The following is a 25,685-nucleotide window of genomic DNA, read 5'->3' on the forward strand; positions in this document are numbered from 1 at the left end:
TATTCAGAGGAGGTTTACCACTGCCTTCCTCTGAGGCTGAGAGGCAGTGACTGGCCCAAGGTCACCCAGTGAGCTCCGTGGCTGTGTGGGGATTCGAACCCTGGTCTCCCAGGTTGTAGTCCAACACTCTAACCACTACACCACACTGGCTCTGCCTGACACAACAGATGTTATAAAAATTACTGGGGGGCTCTGCACCCTTGCTCACTCTGCTTGCCAACTCCCTGCTTGCCAACTCCCTGCTTGCCAACTCCCTGCTTGCCATCCCCCAAGGCAACTCCACTCTCCTCACCAACCAGCTTGCCTCGCCTGTTCCATCGCCTCCTCAGAAAACACTGCCACCATGCAGCGCATCTAGGCTGCACACCGGACTCCCGCCCACATGCCCAGGCTGCTCCTGCCACCACTCCACCACTGCGTAGGCTGCACATTGGCTGAGCCCACCCAGGCTGCTGCTGCCACCACATAGCCACCGTTGCACATAGGCCACCTCTTGTTCGCCAAGATTGCCACCTTTGCTGCATGCAGGGTGGTGGTGGAAGCATTCACACTGCAGTTTGCGGCAGCACCTTTCTGTGGTGCTGCAAACTGCACAGTGTGACAGTTACATTTTTATGTATGAAAGAGATAAAGAGGCTCCTCTCAAAGTTGCAGAGTTAGAACACACTCACACACAACGTGAAATATGATCTGGGAATATAAAAAGTGACTGAGCCAAAGGGCTACTTCTTAACATACATTAACTAGATAAACAAATCAATGTCTGGAGCCCAAGTTACAGAATTTATGGATGTTAAGGAATTGCTGGTTACAAATGTTAATGTGCAAAGAGAAAGCAGGATTGTAAGAATAAGTAGTATTAAGGCCCAGGCAAACAGCCTCAAAGGTGGCATTCTTTTAAGGTTCAAGCCAAGTCAAATACCTTTTCCAGACAAATGTTCTGCCATTGAATTCTATTCTGGAGCTACACAAACAAACCTTCAGCACAGTGAGCTGAAATTTGGTTCCCTTCTCCGGTCGGGCACAGGAAGCTCTCCGCTGCTTGCTCTTGTCTTGTTTGCCATTTCCACTTGGAAGGTCACACCCATTGGCTCCTTCCTTCAGAGTGGCTAGATCGGGAATTAGCCTTAAAAGATAGGAAAGAAGAATGTACAGAGATACTTCTTAAGGGAAGTCTTGCTTTCTATAACTTTTGAACATTAATTTAGGTAAAACTTATTCCACATATCAACCAGCCCAAATCAGGGCTTGGATTAGGTTATAGCAGCTAAACTATTCAACATTTGAAAAGTTTCCGGACACAATTCAAAGTGCTGGTGATGACCTATAAAGCCCTATACGGCTTAGGTCCAGGCTATCTGTCAGACCGTATCTCTCTCTATGAGCCTGCCCGGGCCCTGAGATCCTCAGGAGAGGCCCTTCTCTCAATACCTACGTCCTCACAAGCACGACTAGTGGGGACATGAGATAGGGCCTTTTCGGTGGCTGCCCCGAGGCTTTGGAACTCCCTTCCTAGGGAAGCAAGAATGGCCCCCTCCTTGCAGTCCTTCTGTTGGCAAGCAAAGACTTTTTTATTCCAACAAGCCTTTGGAACTGAAAGCTGTTAAGGACAGGACTTGAAGGGTGCTGCATTGCTATTGTCTAATTGTATCATTTTAAACTGAGTTTGAATTATTTTAACTGTATGTATGAATGGTTTTCATACTGTCAATTGTTTAATTTGATTTTAATCTAGACTTTTGTATGTTTTTAATTATATGTGTGCTTTTATCTGGAAGCCGCCGTGAGTTCCAGTTTTGGGAAAAGGGCGGAGGAAAAACAATGATAATAAATATAAATAAATAAATAAAAATGGATCAGAGTAGGGCTGGAGACAGCCACTAGTTTTTAAGTTTGGCTTGTTGAAGATGGACACTCTTGCCTGTGCTATACACATTCATTTTTTACACTTCCATCAATTGTTTAAAAGATCTTGCCTGTTTTTGAAACATTAAAAACAGTGGCACAATTTGTTGACCAGAAAAATAGTGAGATCAGGGTTCACACTACAGCCAATGAACAACACCCTTAATAATACAAGCTTTAATGTTTTGAAAAGACTATAATATTTCTACAGGCAAAGAAAAAAGCACCCACAGCAACTCATTCAGCAATGCAGGGCTGCATCTCCCCAAAGCCTAGCTCATTTCTCATCATGCTCATCATAACAAACTATGAAAGCCAGGACACTCTTTTCTCCTCTGCTGTGACTAGTCCTCTGTTCAGATAGCCTGAGTGACATAACATGTTTTAACAAGGAATAGTCAGGCCCGATTAGCTGCATAATTGAGCTAGCCCAGACTGTTGTCTCAAGTCAGTTCACAATCTTTGCTACTTTGCACAAAGATGAGAAACACCACAACTCCAGGAAAACAAGTTTTAAAACCAATAGTCTGAAAAAGTGCAAAAAGCAAAGATGTTACTAGCAGGTAGATAATAATGAGGGTTTTCATCACTACACCCTCCCTTCAGCTGCCTTCTGACTGAAGTGAACACACATTTCCTTCCCTTGCAGGCAGTGAACTGGTCTTTTCTAGACACACAGTGGAAATGTTCATCAGCTTTGACCATCATGCCCTAAGCAGTCCTGCCTTCTATCACCCCAATGAATTAATCTTGATGCAGACTCACTCTTGGACAGAATCCTGTTTTTGAACTCCTGACTGTTGCTCTGCTGCCAAGATAGAAACCTAGAAGTAGGGAACAAATTGATTATGTTGATTCAGCACTTGCCATCCTCATCTATATGCAGTGATACTGAGCAAGGTAAGTAACTTCACAAAATGCAAACCATTTGTGTGCTTGAACACAATTACACTTTGCCGTGCTCAAGACCCAGATCTGGGGCTTTTTAGTACTGTTCAGCACATGCAGTAAAGATAATCTAGCATAGTAACTTACTCTGCAGATTCTATTTTGCTTTTGATTCTTAAAATATTCCCTATCCATGGTTAGGAAAATATCTATTGTCTAAGCAATATACACTTAGTATTTGAAATCTCATGAGAAAAATGAAATTAAAAATAATTAAAGTGGAAAGCTGAGGCAAGTTATCCTACAATTTAAGACATAGAACCTCTAAAGATAATTAGCATTGCCACATCTTACATGCATAGGTCAAAAGATAAAACACTATCAGGAGGTTAAACCCAGTTTATCTACAACATTTTCCCTTTGCTTAGTGCTCTTTTTATAGAATACAGACTGCATTGTGCTACATCACTAGATTACAGTCTATAATTTATATAAGCATCTAGCTTGGAGTTCCCAAAATGGCCACAAATACCATTTGTGGCATGATTACATATGTAGAAGAATGGCCCTGTTGTCCTTCATCCATAAATAGGCAGAGTCCCTTCCCAAGGATAGGAGGCAAGTAAATTTTAATACAAGTTCTCTTCTAGTACAGTAGTACCTCAGTTAACAAAGTAGATGTGTTCCTGGACATTACTTCTATAAAAGAAACTTTGGTACCAGAGGTAGGAACAACATGGAAAGAATAGGGATGGGTTCCTACACCAGCTCATAGATGGTGGGAGCAGCTTCAACAGGGGCTTTAAAGGGTGCCTACTCAAAGCCCACCCACCCCTCCTTTTCCTCTGAATCTTATTGGATCCTTCTCTCCCTAGCCCTTGGAGAAAGCAAGAGTTCTCATTCATGCAAAGCAAACACACAGGCTTGTCAGTTTCACCCAAGCAAATCAAAGGCACAGGCTTGAAAATGTATCCATAGCAAAACAAAGCTCGTCGGTTTCATCTTTTAAAAAGCCTTCCTTAAAGGCTTAGTTCTTGGAGGATTAGTTAACTGAGGTAACTACTGTATACCCATCGTTCCTTAACCATAACCATTCTTGGTCACAGTTATAACAACAAACAGTTCAACCACAGAAACATATTGATACAGTTAGAAAGAAAGCCAACTATGGATGCAAAAGAAAGAACCTGCAAATAGACAAAACTTTACCCACAGACATGACTGCTAGCAAGAAATGGTAAATGAGACAGATGGATTTTTTATTGGAACTCTCAGCCCCAGGTACATAAATGGGGAACTGAAGATAATCACTGCCCTTAAGAAACCCCAACAGGAATTGCTAATGGGCAGTCAAGCACAATTTGGAGGTTGTCAGCCTGACACTTCAGGTATTGCAGTGTTATCAAACCCTTTGGTTTCTATTGTCTAAGAACACAAAACAGGTGTGATGTTCCCAGCAAGTTTCCTCTTAGAAATGAGGGACATGTCTGTCTGGAACTAAAACTGTATGCTGACTTTAAGAACAGGAGGAGCTATATTGTTCAGATAGGCAAGATGAGCAGGAAGAGGTCTCAGAAGCCCAGGTAGCTAAGAAACAAGAAGCCAAGCAGCCAAAGGAAGGGGGCAGAATCAACAATGAAGAGAAATGCTTCCAGACATAGACAATCTAGCAACATCCAAACATTCTTCAGATGCTTCAAGCTAAACCTGGAACAGCAACTCAGCTTCTGAAAGGCAGACCCAAACACTCTGTAGTCAAGTGGTCAGTCCCCCTTTCCCTAGACCCAAATGCTGGAGAGGGGAATTTACATTGGGATAATTGTGTGCATGGGGAAAGGGTTAAATACCACCTCTATCACAGCATTCCTGATCATGACCCCTTGCTGCTGCAGTGGGGGTGGGGGAAGAGAGAGGGACACAGATATATAGAAAAGAAAGGGTTTTACTGACAGAGTTGATTTCTAGAGAGGAGAAACAACTACTGAGAAGGAAGTGGCTAGAGCAATTGTTGTTATCATGTGCCTTCAAGCTGATTACGACTTATGGCGACCCTATGAATCAGGGACCTCCAATAGCATCTGTTGTGAACCATCCAGATCTTGTAAGTTCAGGTCTGTAGCTTCCTTTATGGAACCAATCCAACATTTCAACTGAACATCAGGAAAAACTTCCTAACTGTTAGAGCCATACGACAATGGCACCAATTACCTAGAGAGGTAGTGGGCTCTCCAACACCGGAGGCATTCAAGAGGCAGCTGGACAGCCATCTGTCGGGAATGCTTTGATTTGGAATCCTGCATTGAGCAGGAGGTTGGACTTGATGGCCTTATAGGCCCCTTCCAACTCTACTATTCTATGATCTCTTGTTTGGCCTTCCTCTTGTTCTACTCCCTTCTGTTTTTCCCAGCATTATTTGCCAAAATGGCAGCACAAAAGGCTATCAACTCCCAGAGAAATTGTGCAGCTATTCAGGGTTTTGTTTTTGTTTTTAAACAAAAACCAAATTTTCTATGTTCTGAAAAAAGGAAGCTGCAAACATGAGAATATATTTTGTTCACGACATCTTGCAGATGAGATGTACAAAGTGAGTGAACAGTGTGGAAGCTGCCCCAGACACATGAAACAGCAGCAGAGGAAAAGAGACAGGCAATTAAGGAAAAAGTGAGCCAGAAAAGGAAGGGATTGTTGAAGCAGGATAGCAGATGTATTAAATGGGCAGGAAGGGGATGGTGAACAAGAACGCTGAGCAGTGAAGGCTGCTGGTTAAGAGCCAGCATGGCTGGACAAAGCAGGGCCTTCTGGGAGGTAACAGGAAGAAAATCAGGTTGGCAGAAGCATGGTCACAGTCAAAGAAAGGAGGGACTAGGGTTGCCCTCTTTTTTCCTGACAGGGCTACTGGATTTGAGTAATTTCTCATTTGTTTAAATTCAGTCTTGCATGTAGCACTTGTGGAAGGCTATGCCTGCCAGTTTATCTAAAACCTTTGTCACAAATAACACTTGTGAAACCAATTAGAAACATTCAAATCTGATCAGCAAGAAAACAAACACAAAACAGGATACCTTTTTTGTTAATTCTGCACCCACATGCTAGAAAAGAACAATAGTTTCTGATTTAGTCTTATTTGCACTGAAGAAATCATCACAACAAGCTAAACACGTTTCAATGTAAACAAACCAAAGCTATGGGGACTTTAAGATGGGGAAGGGGAACTGTTTTCAGCCTGAGGGCCTCATTCTCCCATAGGCAGCCTTCCAGGGCCTGCATGCCCGTAGTGGGAGGGATCAGGAGTGGGTGGAGCAACAGATGTGACTCTTACCTTTGTACAGTAGGGTACATTCCAGCCACGCAACAGCCAAAGGGTTCAACACCCGCACACACACCTCTATTATCCATCCAGAAAGCACAAGGCATTATCACAGTTCAAAGACACTTTCCAGCCAGGCAAAAGCACTCAAGGAGGGTGGGCTAATGAAGGACATGACTTGGGAAGAGCCCTGAGGGCCACAGAGAAATATACTTGCCTTTGACATATGATCTAATTTGGCCCTGAAGTATACTCTCACACTTAGAAGTTCAAATATCTAGCCATTTTGTTATGACTCTTTTCTTTTGGAAGTTGGCCTGGGAGGAGGGGGAATGCTGGCAAACAAGACTTTTAATACCAAATGATATACCTGTGGGATTTCTTGTCCTTGGACATGTTCTTGATGGGGCTGAGTCACTGCACTAAGTGATGCTTGCAGGATCAGGGATTCTGCTGCCCCAGAACCCTTAGATGGCACCTGCTTCTGGGCAACTGACTCTGCAGGCAACACTGGCATCTGGCACATTGGCTGCTGCTGCTGCTGCACATATGCTGGCTGTACTGATGGAGGGGTAAATTGGTGGTTATTGTCAGCTGGCTGAAATGCTTGAGACTGCTGGAGGAGACTGGTACCATGCAGGTGCCCTGGAGTTTTTTGAATTGTATAAGCTTGTTCTGGCTGCTCCGTCCCAGAAGACACAGTATGTAGCGTGCTTGAGGCAGACTGGGGGATTATGGCTGTGAGTGGCTGAGGAATAGTATGCTGGCTGAACTCCTGGAAGGGAGGCTGTGGCTGCATTTGTTGGATGAAAGATGGCTGAGATGTGACAAAAGGGGCTTGCAATCCTGGCTGCTGGACTTCTGCAATTCTGTGAACCATATGAGGGGGCTGCAGCTGCTGGTGTCCTATGTCAGAATCCTGCTGGATCAGATATGTTGATGACTCAGGCTGGTGCTGTTCAGAAGGATAAGCAATGCCCTCCATTGGTTGCCTGAAGCAGACCTGCTGTTCCATGCAGCCAGAACCACCATCCTGCACTGCATATGATTTCTCAGGAGAGTGCACGGCAAAACTCAGTTGATCTCTGATCTGTACTGCTAAGTGAGCCTGTTGGGCCTCTGGAGGCTGAACATGATACGGCGGTGGTTGGGTCATGTAAGCTGCCTGCCCTTGGTAAAAAGACTGCATTGGATATGCTGGATGGTCCAAGGGCTGTCCTGAATAAACCCCAGGAATGGCATAGACCAGTTGCTCAGGGCAGGGAGGTTGATCCAAGCCTTGTGCTGTGTAAGCAACATGCATCTGACATGCTGCTTGCTCTGGGGCCTGGAGCTGGTTTGTTGGCTGTATTTGGTGTGTCAGCTGCTCTGAAGCTGGTAGCTGGTGCAGGGGCTGTGCTGGATATATGAGCTGCTCTTGGGGTTGCAGGCGGTACTGGGTCTGCATGGAATAAGCCACCTTTTCTGGAGTTGAACCCAAGAGCTCGGCCTGCTGCTCTTGCTGAGCCAGTGAAGGCTGTAATGAAGTATCTAGGGGCAACCCTGGATACTGAGGGCACTGTTGTGGCACTGCAATTGGCTGTGGCATGGCAGAGACCTGATGTACCGGCATAACTTGCTGGGGCTGCTGAATACAGCCAACCTGCTGGGGAACTTGTGGAGATTGCTGAATGGAACCTACTAGGGAGGGAACTTGCTGAGACTGTTGCATGGCTGTCGCCTGCTGAAGCTGTTGAATACAAGCCACCTGCTGTGGAACATGTTGAGACTGCTGCCCCGATGACACCTGCTGGGGCTGCTGCATGGGCGCCACCTGCTGGGGAAATTGTTGGGGTTGCTGCATGGGCGCCACCTGCTGGGGAACTGGCTGTAAAGTCACTTGCTGGGAAACTTGCTGGGGCGCCTGCTGCATGGACACTACCTGCTGGGGAACCTGCTGTGCAGATGCCACCTGCTGAGCAGCTTGCTGAGGCTGATGCATGGATGCCACCTGCTGGGAAACTTGCTGGGCTCCCTGTTGCATGGATGCCATCTGCTGGGGCTGCTGGGTAGCTAGCATCTGCTGGGGAACTTGCTGGGGTTGCTGGATGGATGCAGTTCCCTGTGGAACTGACTGCAGCGCTGAAGAATTAGGGACAGACTGCGCTAAACTTTGTATATTGTTGACAAACTGAACTGAAGGCTGCCCCTGTAGAACAGGTGAATGACTGGCAGGCACAAAGCTGGCAGAAGCATGCTCCAGTTCCACTGATGCTGAAGCTTGGCTACTGATTCTAGCAGCAGACATCAACTGTATGTTAGCTGACAAGTGCTGGTTTGCCATCTGTGGAACAGGTATAGTCTGAGGGGAAGTGACGGTCAAGATCTGCTGAGGGACTCCTGTCATGGATCCATCCGATGTCTGCCCCTCCACACCATAGGATACCTGTGAATCTGAAGCCTGGTGAGAAAAAATATTTTAAAAAGAGGGGTAAGTTGATCAGCTTTGCACCAAGACCTAATTTTATGAAACCTCACCACCATCACCACCACCACAAGAATCACTCTGAGAAAGCCTGTTATAGACAGAGCAGCAACGTTTGGGGATGTTGCATAAGTCAACAAACAGCAGCTTGTATAATTCCATCACCTTGGCAACACACATTCAGTACTCTAAAATAATGACCTTATCTATAAGTTGTATGTACAGTAGCTAAGAGCCACTACTGTGCATTTTCAGAAGTGCATGAGTAGCTAGATAACTGGGGTTTCTCTTAGCTGTGCTCTAAGTAGAATAAAGGAGTGGGGTGATGAATTGTATTTTTACATGTAGGAACATTTTTTAAATGAAGATCAGTCCCATCTAGGAGTACATTTTACAGGGAGCCAACAAGCCTTTTTCCAGTGTGTACTCAGTTTAACTTAAAACAGAGCTCACAATTTATCAATCAAGCCTCAACTGCCACTTCACCACATTAAAACTCTTTCAGCTCTTGTGCAGGATCAGAAATTCAGAGCAAAGCAAACCTACACAGCCAACTGCAATATAAAAAGGAGTGCAGCACCAATTGCAGACACACACATACACATACCCAAAAATGACAAAGTGGTGAACATCACAAGATGGTGAGGTAATAAGTATAATTTATTTACAAAAACAGCCCAATTTTCTGTTATTGTGACTAATGTGTCCCAAGTTTAACAACTCTTCAGAGGCAAGAGTTGCTTCTTCTTGTCAGAATGATGGGTTTCTCTGTCCTCTCTCAAAGGAGTGCTTTTGTAAATAAATTACAGCACCTTGAGAGGTTCACCATGTCCAAAACATGCCCCCACTCATCAAGCAGCTTTGTAAAGTTAGTGCAACAGCCTTTCTGCACAATTAGGTTTTATGCAATATGTATTTCCCGACTTGCTGCCCTCAATGTGCTCATCTGTCCGTATTTTAGCACTTATGTTGCAGAGACATCGTTTCTGAGCACTTCGAGCCAAGCTACCTTCACATACAAATATATGGAAGCAGTGGGTGGAGAAATGGTCAAGCTCCCCCTTGCTTCTCCTGCTTCACCCACTTAAAGCAGCTCATCAAGGGGGTTGGGGAAATCAGGGTTCCATTACACATGTTTGCATGGAGTGTGTAATTTGACCTTAAACAGCAGGATTCTGTATATGAAAATATTTGCACTACCACCACTTCCAACACTGACAGAACAGGGCCGTAGTTCAGTGGCAGAGTGTCTGCCTTGCATGCAGGAGGTCCCAGGTGGAGTGCCACAGGGTTCTATCCTCTCCCCCATGCTATTCAACATCTATGTAAAGCCGCTGGGGGCCATCATCAGGAGATTTGGGCTGCAGTGCCACCAATATGCGGATGACACTCAGCTCTATCTCTCCTTTAAGTCCCCACCAGAGTTGGCTGTGGATACCATGTCCAAGTGCCTGGAATCCGTGAGTGAATGGATGGGAAGGAATAGGCAGAAGCTAAACCCCGACAAGACCAAGGTGTTGCTCGTGGGAGACAAGGGAAGATTGGGAGATATAGACCTGGTGTTCAATGGGGTAAGATTGCCCCTGAAAGACTAGGTCCGCAGCCTCCGGGTCATTTTTGACTCCCAGCTGTCCATGGAGGCTCAGGTTTCGGCAGTGAGCTGAGCAGCTTGATATCAATTACATCTGATACCTTCCTGCCCATCTGCTCCCACGGGTAATACATGCCCTGGTCTCCTCTCGCTTAGACTACTGTAATGCGCTCTACGTGGGGTTACCCTTGAAAACGGTCCAGAAATTACAATTGATACAGAACGCGGCGGCACGGTTGATTAAGAACAGCCGTTGCCGTGATCATGTTATGCCAGTGTTAATAGACCTACACTGGCTACCAGTTGTCTACCGGGCCCAATTCAAGGTGTTGGTGTTGACCTTTAAAGCCCTATACGGTTTTGGCCCAGTTTATCTGAAGGAGCGCCTCCAGCATCACCGATTATGCCGCCTGATGAGATCAGCCACACAAGACCTTCTCTCGGTCCCACCAGTTAAAACAGTGAGACTGGTGCAGACCAGAGAGAGGGCATTTTCGATTGTGGCCCCCACCCTCTGGAATTCCCTTCCTTTCGACCTTCGCCATGCCCCCTCCCTGATAGGTTTCCGCCGGGCCTTGAAGACCTGGCTGTTCAGGCAGGCCTATGGGGTCTCTGGGATGGGTTAGTTTTTAAGGTGGTATTAATCGGAAGAGTGGGGTTTTAGATGAATTGTGATCCTTATTGATTTTATTGTATTTATTGTATGTTGTACGTCGCCTAGAGTGGCCGTTAATTCGGCCAGGTAGGCGACTCAAAAATAAAATTTTACTTACTTACTTACAGGTTCCATCCCCACATCTGGACAGCTGCTGCCAGTCAGTGTAAATAATATTAAGCTAGATGGACCAATGGTATGACTCAGTATAAGGCAGCTTCCTATGTTCTTTTGACATTCATTGTTATTGTGACTACTGTGTGGGATATGGTTGCCTGAGTGCCACAGCACCTACTGGGTATCATTTTGTGATGCACTTGGGGACAAAGCGCATTCTACAATGCAGTGATCCGTATTGTTAGCTTAGACATCTGCTTTACCATTACAAAATGTTCATAGGAGAGCGCAATTTATAAACAGAAACAGAAGGGTGGGTTAACCTTTCCCTCACTTAGCACTTTCCTCCAAAAAAAGGCTGTGGAATCCCTTGTGGGAAAAGCCAATGGAAGGAACAGTTTCAGAAGAAAAGTGGCCCTTACCTCTGCCCTACCATTTCCTCTTTGCATTGAAAAAGTGGCCCTCAGGCTAGTGTTACATCTGGGTATGTTATAATACTCCGAGAAGCAAAGCTTCATCATCCTTTCAATATTTGCTGCCATTTTGTGACTGCCCCCACTTTTAAAATACTTTACAGTTTGGAGACCGTGCAGTTCCCCCATTCAACTTCTGTTTAGCAGCACACTTCATCTAGACAAATTTATTTTCAAAGAACAAAAACATCAGCTAGATCATCTCTTTACCTATGAATATGATTGTCTGCTATTGTCACTGTGAAGTCACTTGTGGGGAGTGTTGCTCAGTGGCTAAACTTCTTTGTGGGATCCTTCTAGTGACTCTTTGAGAATGCCATCAAGTCAGTCAGATTATCACTGGAGGTCCTTACCATCATTGGTGTGAACTGCTGAACTGCAACAGGAGAGGCCTGGGCTTGGGAAGCCACAGGGGGTGCCAAGCTGTGGGTAGGTAAACCTGAAGGCTGACTCTGGATTAATGGTAAAGCACTGGGGTGGGCCACATTTGTCGACTGCTGTTGCACCTACATAAAGAATAATTAAACAGACTTTGTTTTTATATAAAAAAAGGATTGCCTATGCTTCAGCTCCCCATTCTCAGCTGCCCTGTTTGCACATTCCTGTGACACATTCTCTGGGGAGAATGAGACATCATCTCACAGCACAGACTGTGAACGTACCTTGGCTTAGTCAAACAAAACATTGTTATAACATGACAACTGTAGAATCCAACAGTTTAATAGAATGTATGGAAGGGCTTCCATAAATCTATTACACCTTCCAACAACATTTCTATAAAAAGGACAGCCCAATGGTTGATTAAAAGTGGTTCCAGATGGGGACTTTATATCACAAATGCTTCATTCAGATCCAGTTTTTCCTGTGTGCGTGGCTGGTACATTAGCTTCTACAAATTGAGTTTTTTTACACAATAGACATTCATTGCTATTCCACTGTTTGGGCAGAGCTTGACGGAATGTATTCCTGCTTTTTTTGGGGGGGGGGAGTCAGCCATCCCTGCCTTGCCCCAATTTCATTCCTCCCACTGCCCACCACTACTTTTTTCATACTGGGCACACACAGACATATTTCTGTATCTATGCATGACATGTTATTGTTTTTTAAAATAATCAGAAGTGCACAAGATCAAACATTACCAGCCCAACAATGGACTTTACACACTTTCCTCTAAAATACACATTTCCCCCCTAACATTTTAGCATTAATCCAGGTGTGCATGTAGTAGTTACAGGGTGAGCCACGAAACAGCTCCAGTTTCCCAAAGCTCCCTTAAATACAGCCCCCTTATTCCCCCATCCTCACTCTTTCACTGTGATGACATGCCCTGTGATCATCCTGGCAGCCTGATCCACAGGCCACAGAGCCAAAGCTCCTGCTCAAGAGGTATTAGAGCACCTAAATGCTTTGGCTTACAGTTTGAGTTGTAGGGAATCCCATGCACACACTAGCAATTCTCTAGAACAGAATCAGCCTGACTAGAGGGATGTCAGCTTAACCCAATGTGTCTGAAGCTCTTTATACATCATTGGTCCTGTTCAAATGCATTGATAATAATGGGTGCACCTCAATTTCAACCTGTGCATTGCAGCTTGTGAGCTGGGTTGTAGAAGATGCAACAAAGTACTTATAGGCACCAATAGGATGGGAAAACTCCATCTCCTCTCAGAACAGCAAGGTAAATAAACCCTCAGGAACAAAATGTTTACTGGAGCTGTGAGCTATGCTTGGCTTGCCTCATAGTTTCCAAGGAGGAAGCCATGTCAGACAAATCGCTCCATGATTCATTCACGGAGGAACCATATGATGAAGAACCAGAAATTTTAGAATGCGAGGTGAAAGCTGCTCTTAAAATACTTGGAAGAAACAAATCACCAGGAACAGATGGCATACCAATAGAGTTGCTACAAGCTACCGAGACTGAATCTGTCCAAATTTTGACAGAAATCTGTCAAGAAATATGGAAAACTAAACAATGGCCCACAGACTGGAAGCGTTCCATATACATCCCAGTTCCAAAGAAGGGGGATCCCAGGGAATGCAGTAATTATCGAACTATTGCCTTAATATCCCATGCAAATAAAGTAATGCTCAAGATTCTACAACAAAGGCTCTTGCCATATATGGAGCGAGAAATGCCAGACGTCCAAGCTGGATTTAGAAAGGGAAGAGGTACCAGAGATCATATCGCAAACATACGTTGAATAATGGAACGGACCAAGGAATTTCAGAAGAAAATCACCCTGTGCTTTATAGATTACAGCAAAGCCTTTGACTGTGTAGATCATGAAAAACTATGGAATGCTTTAAAAGAAATGGGGGTGCCACAGCATCTGGTTGTCCTGATGCGCAACCTATACTCTGCACAAGAGGCTACTGTAAGGACAGAATATGGAGAAACCGATTGGTTCCCCATTGGAAAGGGTGTGAGACAGGGGTGTATTTTATCACCCTATTTATTTAATCTATACGCAGAACATATCATACGGAAAGCAGGATTGGACCAAGAAGAAAGTGTGAAAATTGGAGGGAGAAATATCAATAATTTAAGATATGCAGACGATACGATACTACTAGCAGAAACCAGTAATGATTTGAAACGAATGCTGATGAAAGTTAAAGAAGAAAGCACAAAAGCAGGACTACAGCTGAACGTCAAAAAGACTAAAGTAATTCTTTTATTATTAATGATAATAATTATAAATTAGTATTTATTTTATTAATTATTAAGTAATGACAACATAAGATTTATGCAACTTTACAGTTGACAGTGAGGACACTGAACTTGTCAAGGATTATCAATATCTTGGCACAATCATTAACCAAAATGGAGACAATAGTCAAGAAATTAGAAGAAGGCTAGGACTGGGGCGGTTAGCTGTGAGAGAACTAGAAAAGGTCCTCAAATGTAAAGATGTATCGCTGAACACTAAAGTCAGGATCATTCAGACCATGGTATTTCTGATCTCTATGTATGGATGTGAAAGTTGGACAGTGAAAAAAGCTGATAAGAGAAAATTCAACGCATCTGAAATGTGGTGTTGGAGAAGAGCTTTGCGGATACCATGGACTGCAAAAAAGACAAATAATTGGGTGTTAGAACAAATTAAACCAGAACTATCACTAGAGGCTAAAATGATGAAACTGAGGTTATCAGACTTTGGACACATAATGAGAAGACATGATTCTTTAGAAAAGATAATAATGCTTGGAAAAACAGAAGGAAGTAGAAAAAGAGGAAGGCCAAACAAGAGATGGGTTGATTCCATAAAGGAAGTCACAGACCTGAACTTACAAGATCTGAACAGGGTGGTTCATGACAGATGCTCTTGGAGGTCACTGATTCATAGGGTCACCATAAGTCGTAGTCGACATGGAGGCACATAACAACAACAACAACAACAACAACAACAACAGCCGTGTCAGTCTCTTACAACAAAAGCAAGGAGTCTTGTGACACCTTAAAGACTAACAAATTTAATATGGCATATGCTTTCAAGGACTTTGCTGATGTGAGATTAATTCTTTTGGTGGGTTCACTCCCCCATTCAAACAAGGAATCTCTGAGACAGAACTTGCTTATTCCTAACCCTGCTCCCCTCCCAGTTTTAAGGTCAAAAGTAATGATTGTAGAAGTGGTGACATAAGCAGCCAAGGAGTAGGGAAGACAACCTTGGCACCCCTGAGGCAGGTAAGATTTGACCAAAGCCATTGGTTACTGCCAATACATTCTTTAGAAAAGCTATACATTATACCAGCATGTTGCACAGTAACCCCTATGCTTGCTCTCCTAACCCAGCAAATAGTGCTCCTTGCTTAAAATTTTCAGAAAAGTCAAATTATATCCCTAACCTACAGCTCCTATGCTTCCCTTCAGTTCCATGTGATGTCCTCACAAGAATCTAGCTCATACAATTTCACTCGGAAAATCTTACTCCTCACTGAACCTTGTAAAATCTTACTTGAAAACCCAATTTACAAGTCAGAACAAGTACCACTTAATACAACCACTATGAAATACATTGTGTTTTTCACTGTATGGTATGCCTGGACATTTTGATGACTCAGTTGTGACCATATCAAATAATATATAATGCAACTGCTAATATGTCATTTTTAAAAAAAACACAAAATAGGTAAAGCAATGCCTTCTCAAGGGGCAAACTTTGTAGATGTGGGAATAGGTAAGCTTTTGCCTTGAAATATAACATCCACATACACATGGTGGAACAAGTTCAGGACCCCTCCTAGTCTAGGCTATATTAATTCTGTTTCATGCGTACACCAGTTCTGTGTAACTCTCAGTTCTGCGCAGAAGTTCCTAAACAGAGGCTAGCTGGAAAAAGATAGTGCCTTACCTATCTTATTTTATTCCTTCTCTAGGGCCAGCACAGTCACAATAATCTATACTAAAACAGAATACAACTAGCTGTGGAATAAAGATAGTGTAGCTGTATCACAACATTTAAGAAAATGATAGACCACTTACCCCTGCCATGGACTTGTAATGCCCCACCAGCTGTGGGGATGTGTACATGTGCCCTTGAACACTGTTTTCAGCTTGTGAGAGGTTGGATGCCTGCTGGGTGCCGGTAACCAGCTCTGAGAAGGCCAGGCTATGTTGGCTAGACACATCTGACTGTATAACTGATTCTGCTACTCTCTCAGGTAAGCTGTCAACTGTGTCAGTGTAAGAGGAAAGAATGGACAAAATATTAGCTCTATGAGAAGAAGTCAAAAGCAATTCCCCTCCTTTTCCCTACCATTGCCTCATGCAGACAAACACTTGGATGCATGGAGCGTAACATGGGCTGTCTAGAATGTATCATCTACAAGGACCAAACAAGAAAATGCAGGCCTCCTTTCTAGATCCAGTCTTTCTTTCTTTTTTAATCAGCACTACGTTGCTTTCAGCTGGCATCAATAGCCTTTTTACATGGAATACAGGAAGATGCTTTATATCAAGTCAGACCGATCTAAATCAGTATTGTCTACATTGTCTACACTTACTGGTAGCTGCTCTCTAGGATTTCAGACAGGAGTGAGAATCCAGGCCTACCTAGAGCTGTTAAAGATTGAACCTGGGACCTTTTGTATGCAAAGCAGGTACTCTACCACTGAGCCACAGCTTCAGACACTGATGTCCCAAACCTCTTTGGAATATTATCTCTTCGGATATACTATCTCTATTATACCAGGAGCTTGTCTGAAGCAGTGGAAAGAGTGCTGAGCTTGGACCGGGTTCACAGACCTGCAAAGTTCAGTGGTTTAGGCTGCCATAGCCTAACCTACATCACAAGATTGTTGTGAAGACAAAATAGGATAAACCTACTTATCACAAGGCATCCTATGCAGACCTAGATATGGCAGACTGACATTCCATGTAAGTTGTGAAATCTAGGCCTTTTGATCAAGCAACAAAGGCTTTTTCACTGAATTCTGCCAGTGACACCAACAAATGACATGTCTTGTTTTGAGAACTATACGTTCTCTGATAAGGGCTAACTCCTGACCTTTAAATCCAGTTTCTTTATCAGAATGATTCCACTCTTATGGACCTGTTTGTGAAGTAACCAAGCAGTATCACATCTTTATGCCAACCAAATTGTGATGGGGAAGAACACCAAACAAGGTCTTATTTGTAATGGAATATTTATCTAGATTGTTAATAATCAGATGTATTACTGTATCATACTTGGAATGGTACTTAAAACTGGACTGTCTTGTTTTAACTCTTTGAAAAAGGATTCATAAGAACAGCCCTGAGGGATCAGGCTAAAAGCCCATCTAGTTCAGCATCCTTGTGTTGCTCAACCAGATGCCTATTGGAAGCCTACAAGAAGGTCCTGCATGCAACAGTGCTCTCCCCACTTGTGATTCCCAGCAACTGGTATTCAGATCCTGTATCTTTTTTCTGAGCTGCTCCACTTGTGGTTCTGCCTGGCCAATGGTGCCATGGAGGTACAATAAACATGCTCTTCCAGTTTCACTACTCCTGTGTGTCATCTCTTGCCACTGTGGGAAGAACTACATCTTAGGTGTAGTTCCATGTGTCCCTGGCCCCAGACTTTCTTTTATCGGTTAAAGTAGCTTCAAGCCGGTGGCTTCAGGCTGAGTGAACAACCAGTAGCAGAGAGGAGAAGTCCACCCAACTCAGTCAGCTGAATGCCTTTTTTCCCTGAGAGGTAAATGATACAGGTCCCTGGATCTTATCAATTAGGGAGAAAGACACTGTGGTGGGCAGCAATTTTGAGCAGACAAATGGCTGTGAAAGAAAGGGTTGGCTATTAAACATTAACTTTCTCCCATCTCTGGCCAGTCCTCGGGTACAAGAAACATGGAACTAAATCTAAACTGTACCTCCATCATAAGGCTATGAAAAAACTGAAATTTTCCTTACCATGAATTTCTATTTGTAGATAGGGCTGGAGGACATTCCTGGTTAGGGATGACTCCTCCTACTTGTTGTGACAGGCAGGGTCTTAGTCTTTTCTCCAGGGGGAGGAGTCGTGCCGCCCTCCAGTCCGAGCTGACAGAGCAAAGACAACTCCTCAACCCCATCAACGCCAACCATCCAGACGTTCATTAACCAGAAGCCTGTACAAGGTAATAACTAGGAGAAGGTAATAAACAGAGACAGAACCAGACAACGGGAGAAAACACCACACGATAAGAAACACACACAGTATTTAACATCGTATGAAAATGTAAGATGCTGGCAGAAGCCCTAACCCCCCAACCCCTCGCTCCAGAAGGCTGTAGCAGAGGAAGGAGAGGCAGGTGGAATCCCCTCCAGCCCTATCTACAAATAGAAATTCACAGTAAGGAAAATTTCCGTTTGTTAGATAGGGCTGCAGAACATTCCTGGTTACGTGTATAACAGGGCAGTATACAAATACACAGGGTGGGCTTCCTCAGTCTAATGATGCATCACCTTCTGAAGCACCTTCCTACCGAACACGGCATCAGCTGAGGAAAATGAGTATTTTGTAGCTCCTGATGAAGGTGTGTGGGGAGGCCCATGTGGCCACCCTACAGATATTCACAATCGGGAAACCCCCATTACATGCTGCTGAAGCAGCCGCCCCCTGATTAGAGTGTGCTGTAGTACCCAACGGAAGTTCCTTGCCCAATGCCTCATACGCCTGTGTTATAGCAGCCCTTAACCAGCGGGAAATAGCAGAGGTGGTCACCTTTCTCCCTTTCGATTTCCCAGAGAGAGACACAGAGCCTCTGACCTCCAAAACTCTAGTGTACAGTCTAGGCAGAAGTGAAGTGCCCTCCTCACATCTAAGGAATGTCATCTACATTCCTGGGTGCAGAAGGGGCCATGACAAAAGGAAGGCAGGACCACTTCCTGGCACCTGTGGAAAACCGAGTTGACCTTAGGTAGAAAGGATGGGTCTGGCAGAGGACCACCTTGTTCTGATGGAATACACATGATTGGGGGCCTGAAGACAGGGCCCTTAACTCAGAAACCCTGTGTGCTGAGGTAATAGATACCAGAAAGACTGTTTTAAAAGTCAGCAAGTTCAGAGGACAGGTGGTCATAGGTTCAAATGCCAGACCTGTTAACGCCATCAGGACCCAGTTCAGGTTCCAGGCTGGGAACCCGTGAATCGTCTGCGGTGAAACAAGTGCAACCCCTTTTAGGAAATGCTTGAGTAACTGGTTGGACGAAAGCAAAGGACCCCCCCAGACTGAATAGCATGCTACTAAGGGCAACTGCTTGATGCCTGATGGTGGCTACACTCAGCCCCTTGTCCAAGCCGGACTGGAGAAACTCCAAGAGGGCCTTGACATCCCTGGACTATGGTTCAGCAGCATTTTCAGAACACCAAGACAAAATGACTCTCCACGTGGATGAGTAGAACCTTTTTATGGATTGCCTGAGGGAACCCAACAGAATGTCTAACACTTTTCCCATGAATTCCATGTCTCTCAACCAGAGATGCTCAGCCTCCAGGTTGTTAGCCAGAATAGTTCTGGTCAACGATGGCAGACTGGACCCTGTATCAGAAGATCCAGTCGAGTTGGCAGCTGCCATGGAGTCCTGACTGACAGATTCAACAGGTCCAGAAACCAAGGGCGTCTTGGCCAATACAGGGCCACAAAAATCAGTTCCACCCTCAGGGTCCAAACCCGCTGAATTGTGTGCTGTATTAGTCCAAATGGTGGGAAGGCATATAGAAGACCTTGCGGCCACTGAATCTCAAGAGCCTTTGTACCCTGTGCCTGGGGGCATCGTGTTTGGCTGAAGAACCTGTCCAGCTGCACGTTTTCACGTGTGGCAAAGAGGTCTACTACCGGTTCACCCCACTGTCGCACTACCTGATGAAACACTGCTGGATTCAGCTGCCACTCCAATTCCTTGATCTCTGTCCACTAACCCAGCCACAAAGTTGTTCGTGCCCACCAGGTGTTTGGCCTTCAAGGAAACCAGATGTTACTCCGCCCATTTGCACAGACACTCCGCTTCAAGCATTAAACTCCTTGAATGTGTGTCCCTTGTTTGCTGACATACGCCTTCACAGATGAATTGTTGGTGTGTGTAAAGGAGATGTCTTCTTTTGTTCTCTGATGCGAAGGCCCTCAGTCTGGGCCTGATGGCCCGTAATTCCAAGACTTTTATGCTGAGTCCCAATTCCACTGCTGACCTGTGCCACATAGTGACCCAGGTGAGCCCCCAATCCACAGACTTGCATCTGATGTCATGATTATACATGGCGGATCTTCAAACTGACCCCTTGGGTCAACCACTGGAAGTTCAACCACACCTGAGCTCTGCCCTCACTACCAAACGAATTATTACCAAATCGCACCAGAGCAGGATTTTGTCCTGGTAGGGTAGAAGAAGTTGGAGTTTCCTCGAGTGGAATTGAGCCCACAGAATCACGTCGTATGATAACACCATGAGCCCTTGGAGACGAGCTAGAAGCATCAGATCCATCTCAGAGAATAAGGCTAGTTCCGAAGCAGTTAGTTGAGTTTCAACACGCTTTCCGCTGTAAGACTCATTTGGAAGAGACGCATGTACAGCTGTACTCCCAAGTGTGTGATCACTTGGGATGGGATCAGCACGCTCTTCTCTGTGTTCACCACAAAACCCAGCCACTGAAGCCAGGCCAATGTCAGGTTCGTGTCTATCTGGGACTGGCTCTCTGATGGGACTCTCACTAATATGTTGTCCAAGTAGGGATGCACACAGATCCCCACTGTCTGGAGATAAGCCACCAGGGCCACCAGCACTTTGATGAAAACCTTCGGTGCTGAGGAAAGGCTAAAGGGCAACGTCTGGTACTTGAAATGTCTGTTATCATATGAAAACCAGAGAAACTGCCTGTGTTGCCAGCAAATTGGATTGTGCATATAAGCCTCAGAGAGGTCCACAGAGGTTAACCAATCCCCCTTTCTTAGAGCCACTGTTATGGATCAGAGAGTTTCCATTTTGAAATGTTTTTGGACACTCACCTGTTGAGCCATTTTAAATCTAGGATGGCCTGGGTATTGCCATTCTTTTTGGCTACTAAGAAAAAAATTGAATAGACCCCTGATTTCCTCTCCGAGGGAACAACGAGGTCGATTGCCCAAATGCTCAGCAGGTGCTGAATGGCATCCAAGTAACTTTGGTGCTTCTCTGGTCTTTGAGACCGTGGAGTGGGCAAGGAGAGATCGTGTGGAACTTGAGCAAACTCTAGTGCGTATCCCATGGATACTGTCTCCAGCACCCATTTGTCCAAAGTGATGTCTCTCCACTGAGGAGTGAACTCCAGCAGCCTTGCTCCCATTCCATGAGAGATGCCTGGAAGGTGCAAGTCAGGAAGAGGGAGCCTTTTGGGCAATCTTCTGAAGTCTGCCCAAGGTGAAAGCCATGCCTTCCTGATCTTGTGAAGGGGGCACGACCACCTCCTCTGTCCTGTCTGCCCCAGCAAGACCTGCTGAAAGACTGGCCTCTATATCCGGAAAACTGCCTAGAGGAACGAAAAAACTGATTCTACCTGTTCTTCCGTTCATCAGCCATCAGAAGAGCTTTTTTCTTATCTCTAGTCTCTACCAGGTGAGCCTCCAATGGTTCACCAAACAACTCTGAACCAGAAAAGGGCAGGGCTGTGAGGTGGGTCTGGGACCCTGCATCCACTGCCCATTGCCTGAACTAAATATTACACCACGCCACAGTAGACGCCACCATGGACCGTGCTGCAAATTGTAGAGCATCCATGGACACATCAGCAGACAGCACTGAGGCATACACCATTTTATTTAAGCCATCTTTCACAAACTTGGGAACATCATCCCTAGTCCCCATTTCTTCTGCCCACATGAAAACTGCCCCCGAAAAAACCAAGGTGGTGGCTGCATCCCTGAAGGCAACAACATCTACCTCAAAACTCCTGTGAAGGGCCCCTTCGACCTGCTTATTGCGTGGATCCTTAGGCCCCCTCTCCCCTTCAGCGGGTATCACTGTAGAGCTGGCAAGGGCCGCAACGGGTGAGTCCACCGTGGGAAAATGCAGCTGTGCCACGATCTCTTTGGCAAACATGTAATGCTTCTTTGTCCATTTGGTGGGCAGCTTTGATTTACATGCCCACTCTGCATCCCACACATCATCAAAAGTCTGAGGAAAGGGGACAATAACTGGCTTCGCATCAGTCGACCGAAAAGCCTTTTTAGCTTCTGCAGAAGCCGACTGGGTGGGGGCATCGCCTCCCCCCTCAGTCTCTGACAATTGCATCACTCTGCGCACATTCAGAAGGAAGAGTTGAAAAACTTCTGGGGCGAAAAGCCTAGGCTGCACCTGGCTCACCTCTAGTCCCTCTCTTGACAACTCCCCCTCTTCCCTGTCAGGTTCAGGAGAATCATCCAAATCAGACAATGCCCACTGTTGGCCAGTGACCTCCTTGGGCGGCTGTTCCAAACCTGAGGGCTGGGAAACCATGGGGGTGTGTGTCTGAGCAGTTGAGAGGTCCTGTTGAGTCACAACACCCTCTACCAGACCACTGCACCCAGTGAGATCCTTGTCTCCCCCCAAGGGTGCCGCCTGAACCCCCCCGTTGCACGATATGACGGGGTGCGGGCATGCCACCCTGGCTGGTAGCCAAAGTAGAAGGAGAGGTGGATCTGGTATAGCTATGGTGCAATGGCGAACTGCTCTACTTTGCCTCCCTGCGTGAGCCACTCAAATGAGATTACGCCTCCGTTTTCCCTTATGGGAATGGCTGAGTGCCTGCCCCGTTTATGTTTAAGGACATGGTGAATGAAGCCACTAATTTCAGATGCGATAAACTCCTTGACCCAAGACATGAACTTGGGAAACTGAGAATGGGGGGGGGGGAAACCTCCATACCTTCATCAGAAATACTCACCACCACTCCACTGCCCCTGCTTGGGGTTGGAGAAAACGCTGGCTGATGGCTTATTGAGCCTCACACAGGCAGCCCACAGGAGTCAGTCCCATCTCCCACGTGACAGGAGTCATGGCGGGAGAACAAGGAAGAGGCAGGCAAAGCCATAAAATGGCAGCCGCGGCGAGGCTGTGCTGAGAAAAAAAGCGTGGGAAATTGCCTCGATGGTGAGCCGCCTTAGTGGACGCCTCTCAACCCCCTGCTGCAGTGCCTGATCCAATTTTGGGGCTAGATACCCGCAGGCAGCACACCCCATCATGAAGGGGGAAGTCAGGAACTGTGATCCTGCTCGTAACGAGTTGCAGAAATGCAACTCCACGGACCAATCCTTCGGGTGCCCTCCAAAAGTGGCTGCTGCGGTAGCTGGAGCACTGCAGCTAGCCATGCTCCATCGTTGGCTAAAAACATCTCACTCAGTACGATATTGCCCCGTTGGACTAAACGACCTTCCCAAGCCCTAGACCCACAATGTGAAGGGGGGGGAGAAGGGGAAGGAAGAAATCAACCATAAAATAAAAAGTGGTGAGGGATAGAGATGGAAGGAGATAGCTAGCAAATCGAAGAGAGAACAACTAATATAGCAGAAAGGACAGAAACAAAACAGCAAAAACAGAGATAAGAGGAATTTTTGAGCAAAGAGAAGAAAAAAGACCCAGCCTTCACAGACCACAGGCAGGGCTGGTCTGCAGGGTGGGACAACTCCTCCCCCTGGAGAGGAGACTAAGAAGTTGAAGACCCTGCCTGTCACAACCAGTAGGAGGAGTCATCCCTAACCAGGAATGGACCATTGGTCTCACCTGAAGGGTGATTTTCACAGGAGGACTGCCATCAAGCGGGATATCATAGCTCCACCCATTGTCTGAAGGCAAGAATGTTCTGAAGTCAAGACTAGGGGCATCAGGCCCCTCCCACTCTCCAGTTCATTCACAACATGTCTAAAGAGAGATATCTAAAAGTGCATAAACAGAGGCGAACAAGCCTACCAGCAAGAACATAACATAATAGCAATGCATAACAGTACAACGCTAACATTTCCATATAACAGTATTACAAGTCTTGACTTCACTAGCGAACCAGATCAAAATAGCATAACAGAAATATATATCAACCAGTGAACTATCTCTAGGTATCCTCCAACTGGGAGGGTCGTGATGGCAGTCCTCCTGTGAAAATCACCCTTCAGGTGAGACCAATGGTCCATTTTCCATAGGAGGCCTGCCATCAAGCAGGATGTACCAAAGCAGCCCATAACGGGGAGGGACCACCCACATCCTAATCATCATTAAGTACCTGTTGCAACACCTGCCTGCCAAAAGAGGCATCGGCAGAGGTATAACAATCTATTTTGTAATGCCTTATAAACAAATGTGGGGAACACCAAACAGCAGCTCTGCAAATATCAGCAATAGGAGTGTTGGTAGCAAAAGCAGCCGAAGTGGCAGATGATCTAGTGAAATGAGCAGTTATGCTAGATGGAACTGGAAGCTTCAGGGACTCATAAGCTAAGGTAATACATGCGCGCAACCAGCATGATAAGGTGGAATTAGCTACTTTATTCCCCATAGAACATGGATGAAAGGATACAAACAAAGACTCAGTTCGTTGTATATCCTGGGTCCGAGACAAGTAGGTCTTGAGAGCCCTCCGAATATCCAACGAATGCCAAGCCTTCTCTAGAGGATGGGTAGGATTCGGGCAAAAGGAAGGAAGAACAATGTCCTGGTTGCAATGGAAAACTGAATTGACCTTGGGACGGAAGGAAGGATCAGTCTTCAGTACAACAGAGTCCTTGTGAAAAACACATAGATGGCGGGCAGAAGACAATGCGCCCAGTTCCGAAACTCGTCTCGCAGAGGTGATCGCAATCAGGAACAGGACCTTGAATGACAATAAACGTAATGGCAGAGTCCTAAGGGGTTCGAATGGAGGGCGTTGTAAAGCCTGCAGGACCTTCGACAAACTCCATGAAGGAAAGCGATGGGATACAGCCGGTGAACGTAGAGCGGCTCCCCTCAGAAAACGTTTGATGAAATGGTGAGAGGCAATAGGAGCACCAGTGGAGGACACTGAGAGAATGGACGACAGAGTAGACGTATGTCGATGTAAGGTGTTGGGTTTAAGCCCCATCAGGAGACCCCTATGAAGGAATTGCAGCACCTGTTGTATTGTGGCCTGAGAAGGATCGAATTTCTGGGACTGACACCACCTGGAGAATGCCACCCAAGTCTGCTGATATATACGAGTGGTAGATGGTCGTCTAGAGGCCAATATAATGTCAATAACAGCTTCAGACAGGCCAGCAGACCTCAAATGTCCCCGTTCAAAAGCCACGCTGTTAGTTTGAGCCAATTGGGGTCCGGATGCCATATTGGACCCTGGGATAAGAGGTCTAGCCTGACTGGGAGCGTCCAAGGGTCCATCACTGACATGGCAAGGAGATCCGAGAACCACGGTTGACGGGGCCAATACGGTGCTATCAGAACCAGCTTGGCCCTCTCGCGTCGCGCCTTCTTCAATGTTCTGGCTAAAAGTGGTATTGGAGGGAAGGCGTACAATAGGCCATCCGGCCACGGTAGTGACGGAGCATCCACTGCTTCTGCTGTCGTGTCCAAGTATCGTGCGAAGTACCTGGGTAGTTGATAATTGCGACTGGAGGCAAACAGATTGACTGAGAAAACGCCGAACCGACGTTGGAGAAGATGGAAAATGGTCGGATGAAGTTTCCATTCTCCCGGACAGACCTGTTGTCTGCTGAGCCAGTCTGCTGTCACATTCCAAATTCCTCTGAGATGTTCTGCTTTCAAGGATTGTAGATGTTGTTCTGCCCAGTCGAATATGAGGTAGGCTAGATTCTGCAGAGAACGGGACCTCGTTCCCCCTTGC

The 25,685-nt window shown here is 45.7% G+C and overlaps 1 protein-coding gene across 11 annotated transcripts in view; it reads right to left on the minus strand.

Moving 5' to 3' along the window:
• WNK3 (WNK lysine deficient protein kinase 3) overlaps positions 1-25,685 on the minus strand; it is a 164,091-nt gene that overhangs the window by 52,800 nt on the left and 85,606 nt on the right. For all 11 annotated transcript variants that reach the window (XM_061614118.1, XM_061614117.1, XM_061614114.1 and 8 more), the window contains 5 exons: positions 15,890-16,080; positions 11,754-11,906; positions 6,471-8,540; positions 2,671-2,729; positions 979-1,126 (listed from right to left, as the gene is read on the minus strand). In XM_061614118.1, the coding sequence (XP_061470102.1) occupies positions 979-1,126; positions 2,671-2,729; positions 6,471-8,540; positions 11,754-11,906; positions 15,890-16,080 (2,621 nt within the window). The remainder of the gene's footprint in view (positions 1-978; positions 1,127-2,670; positions 2,730-6,470; positions 8,541-11,753; positions 11,907-15,889; positions 16,081-25,685) is intronic.

The sequence above is a fragment of the Rhineura floridana genome, chromosome 3, assembly GCF_030035675.1.
Source record: "Rhineura floridana isolate rRhiFlo1 chromosome 3, rRhiFlo1.hap2, whole genome shotgun sequence".
Lineage (NCBI taxonomy): Eukaryota > Metazoa > Chordata > Lepidosauria > Squamata > Rhineuridae > Rhineura > Rhineura floridana.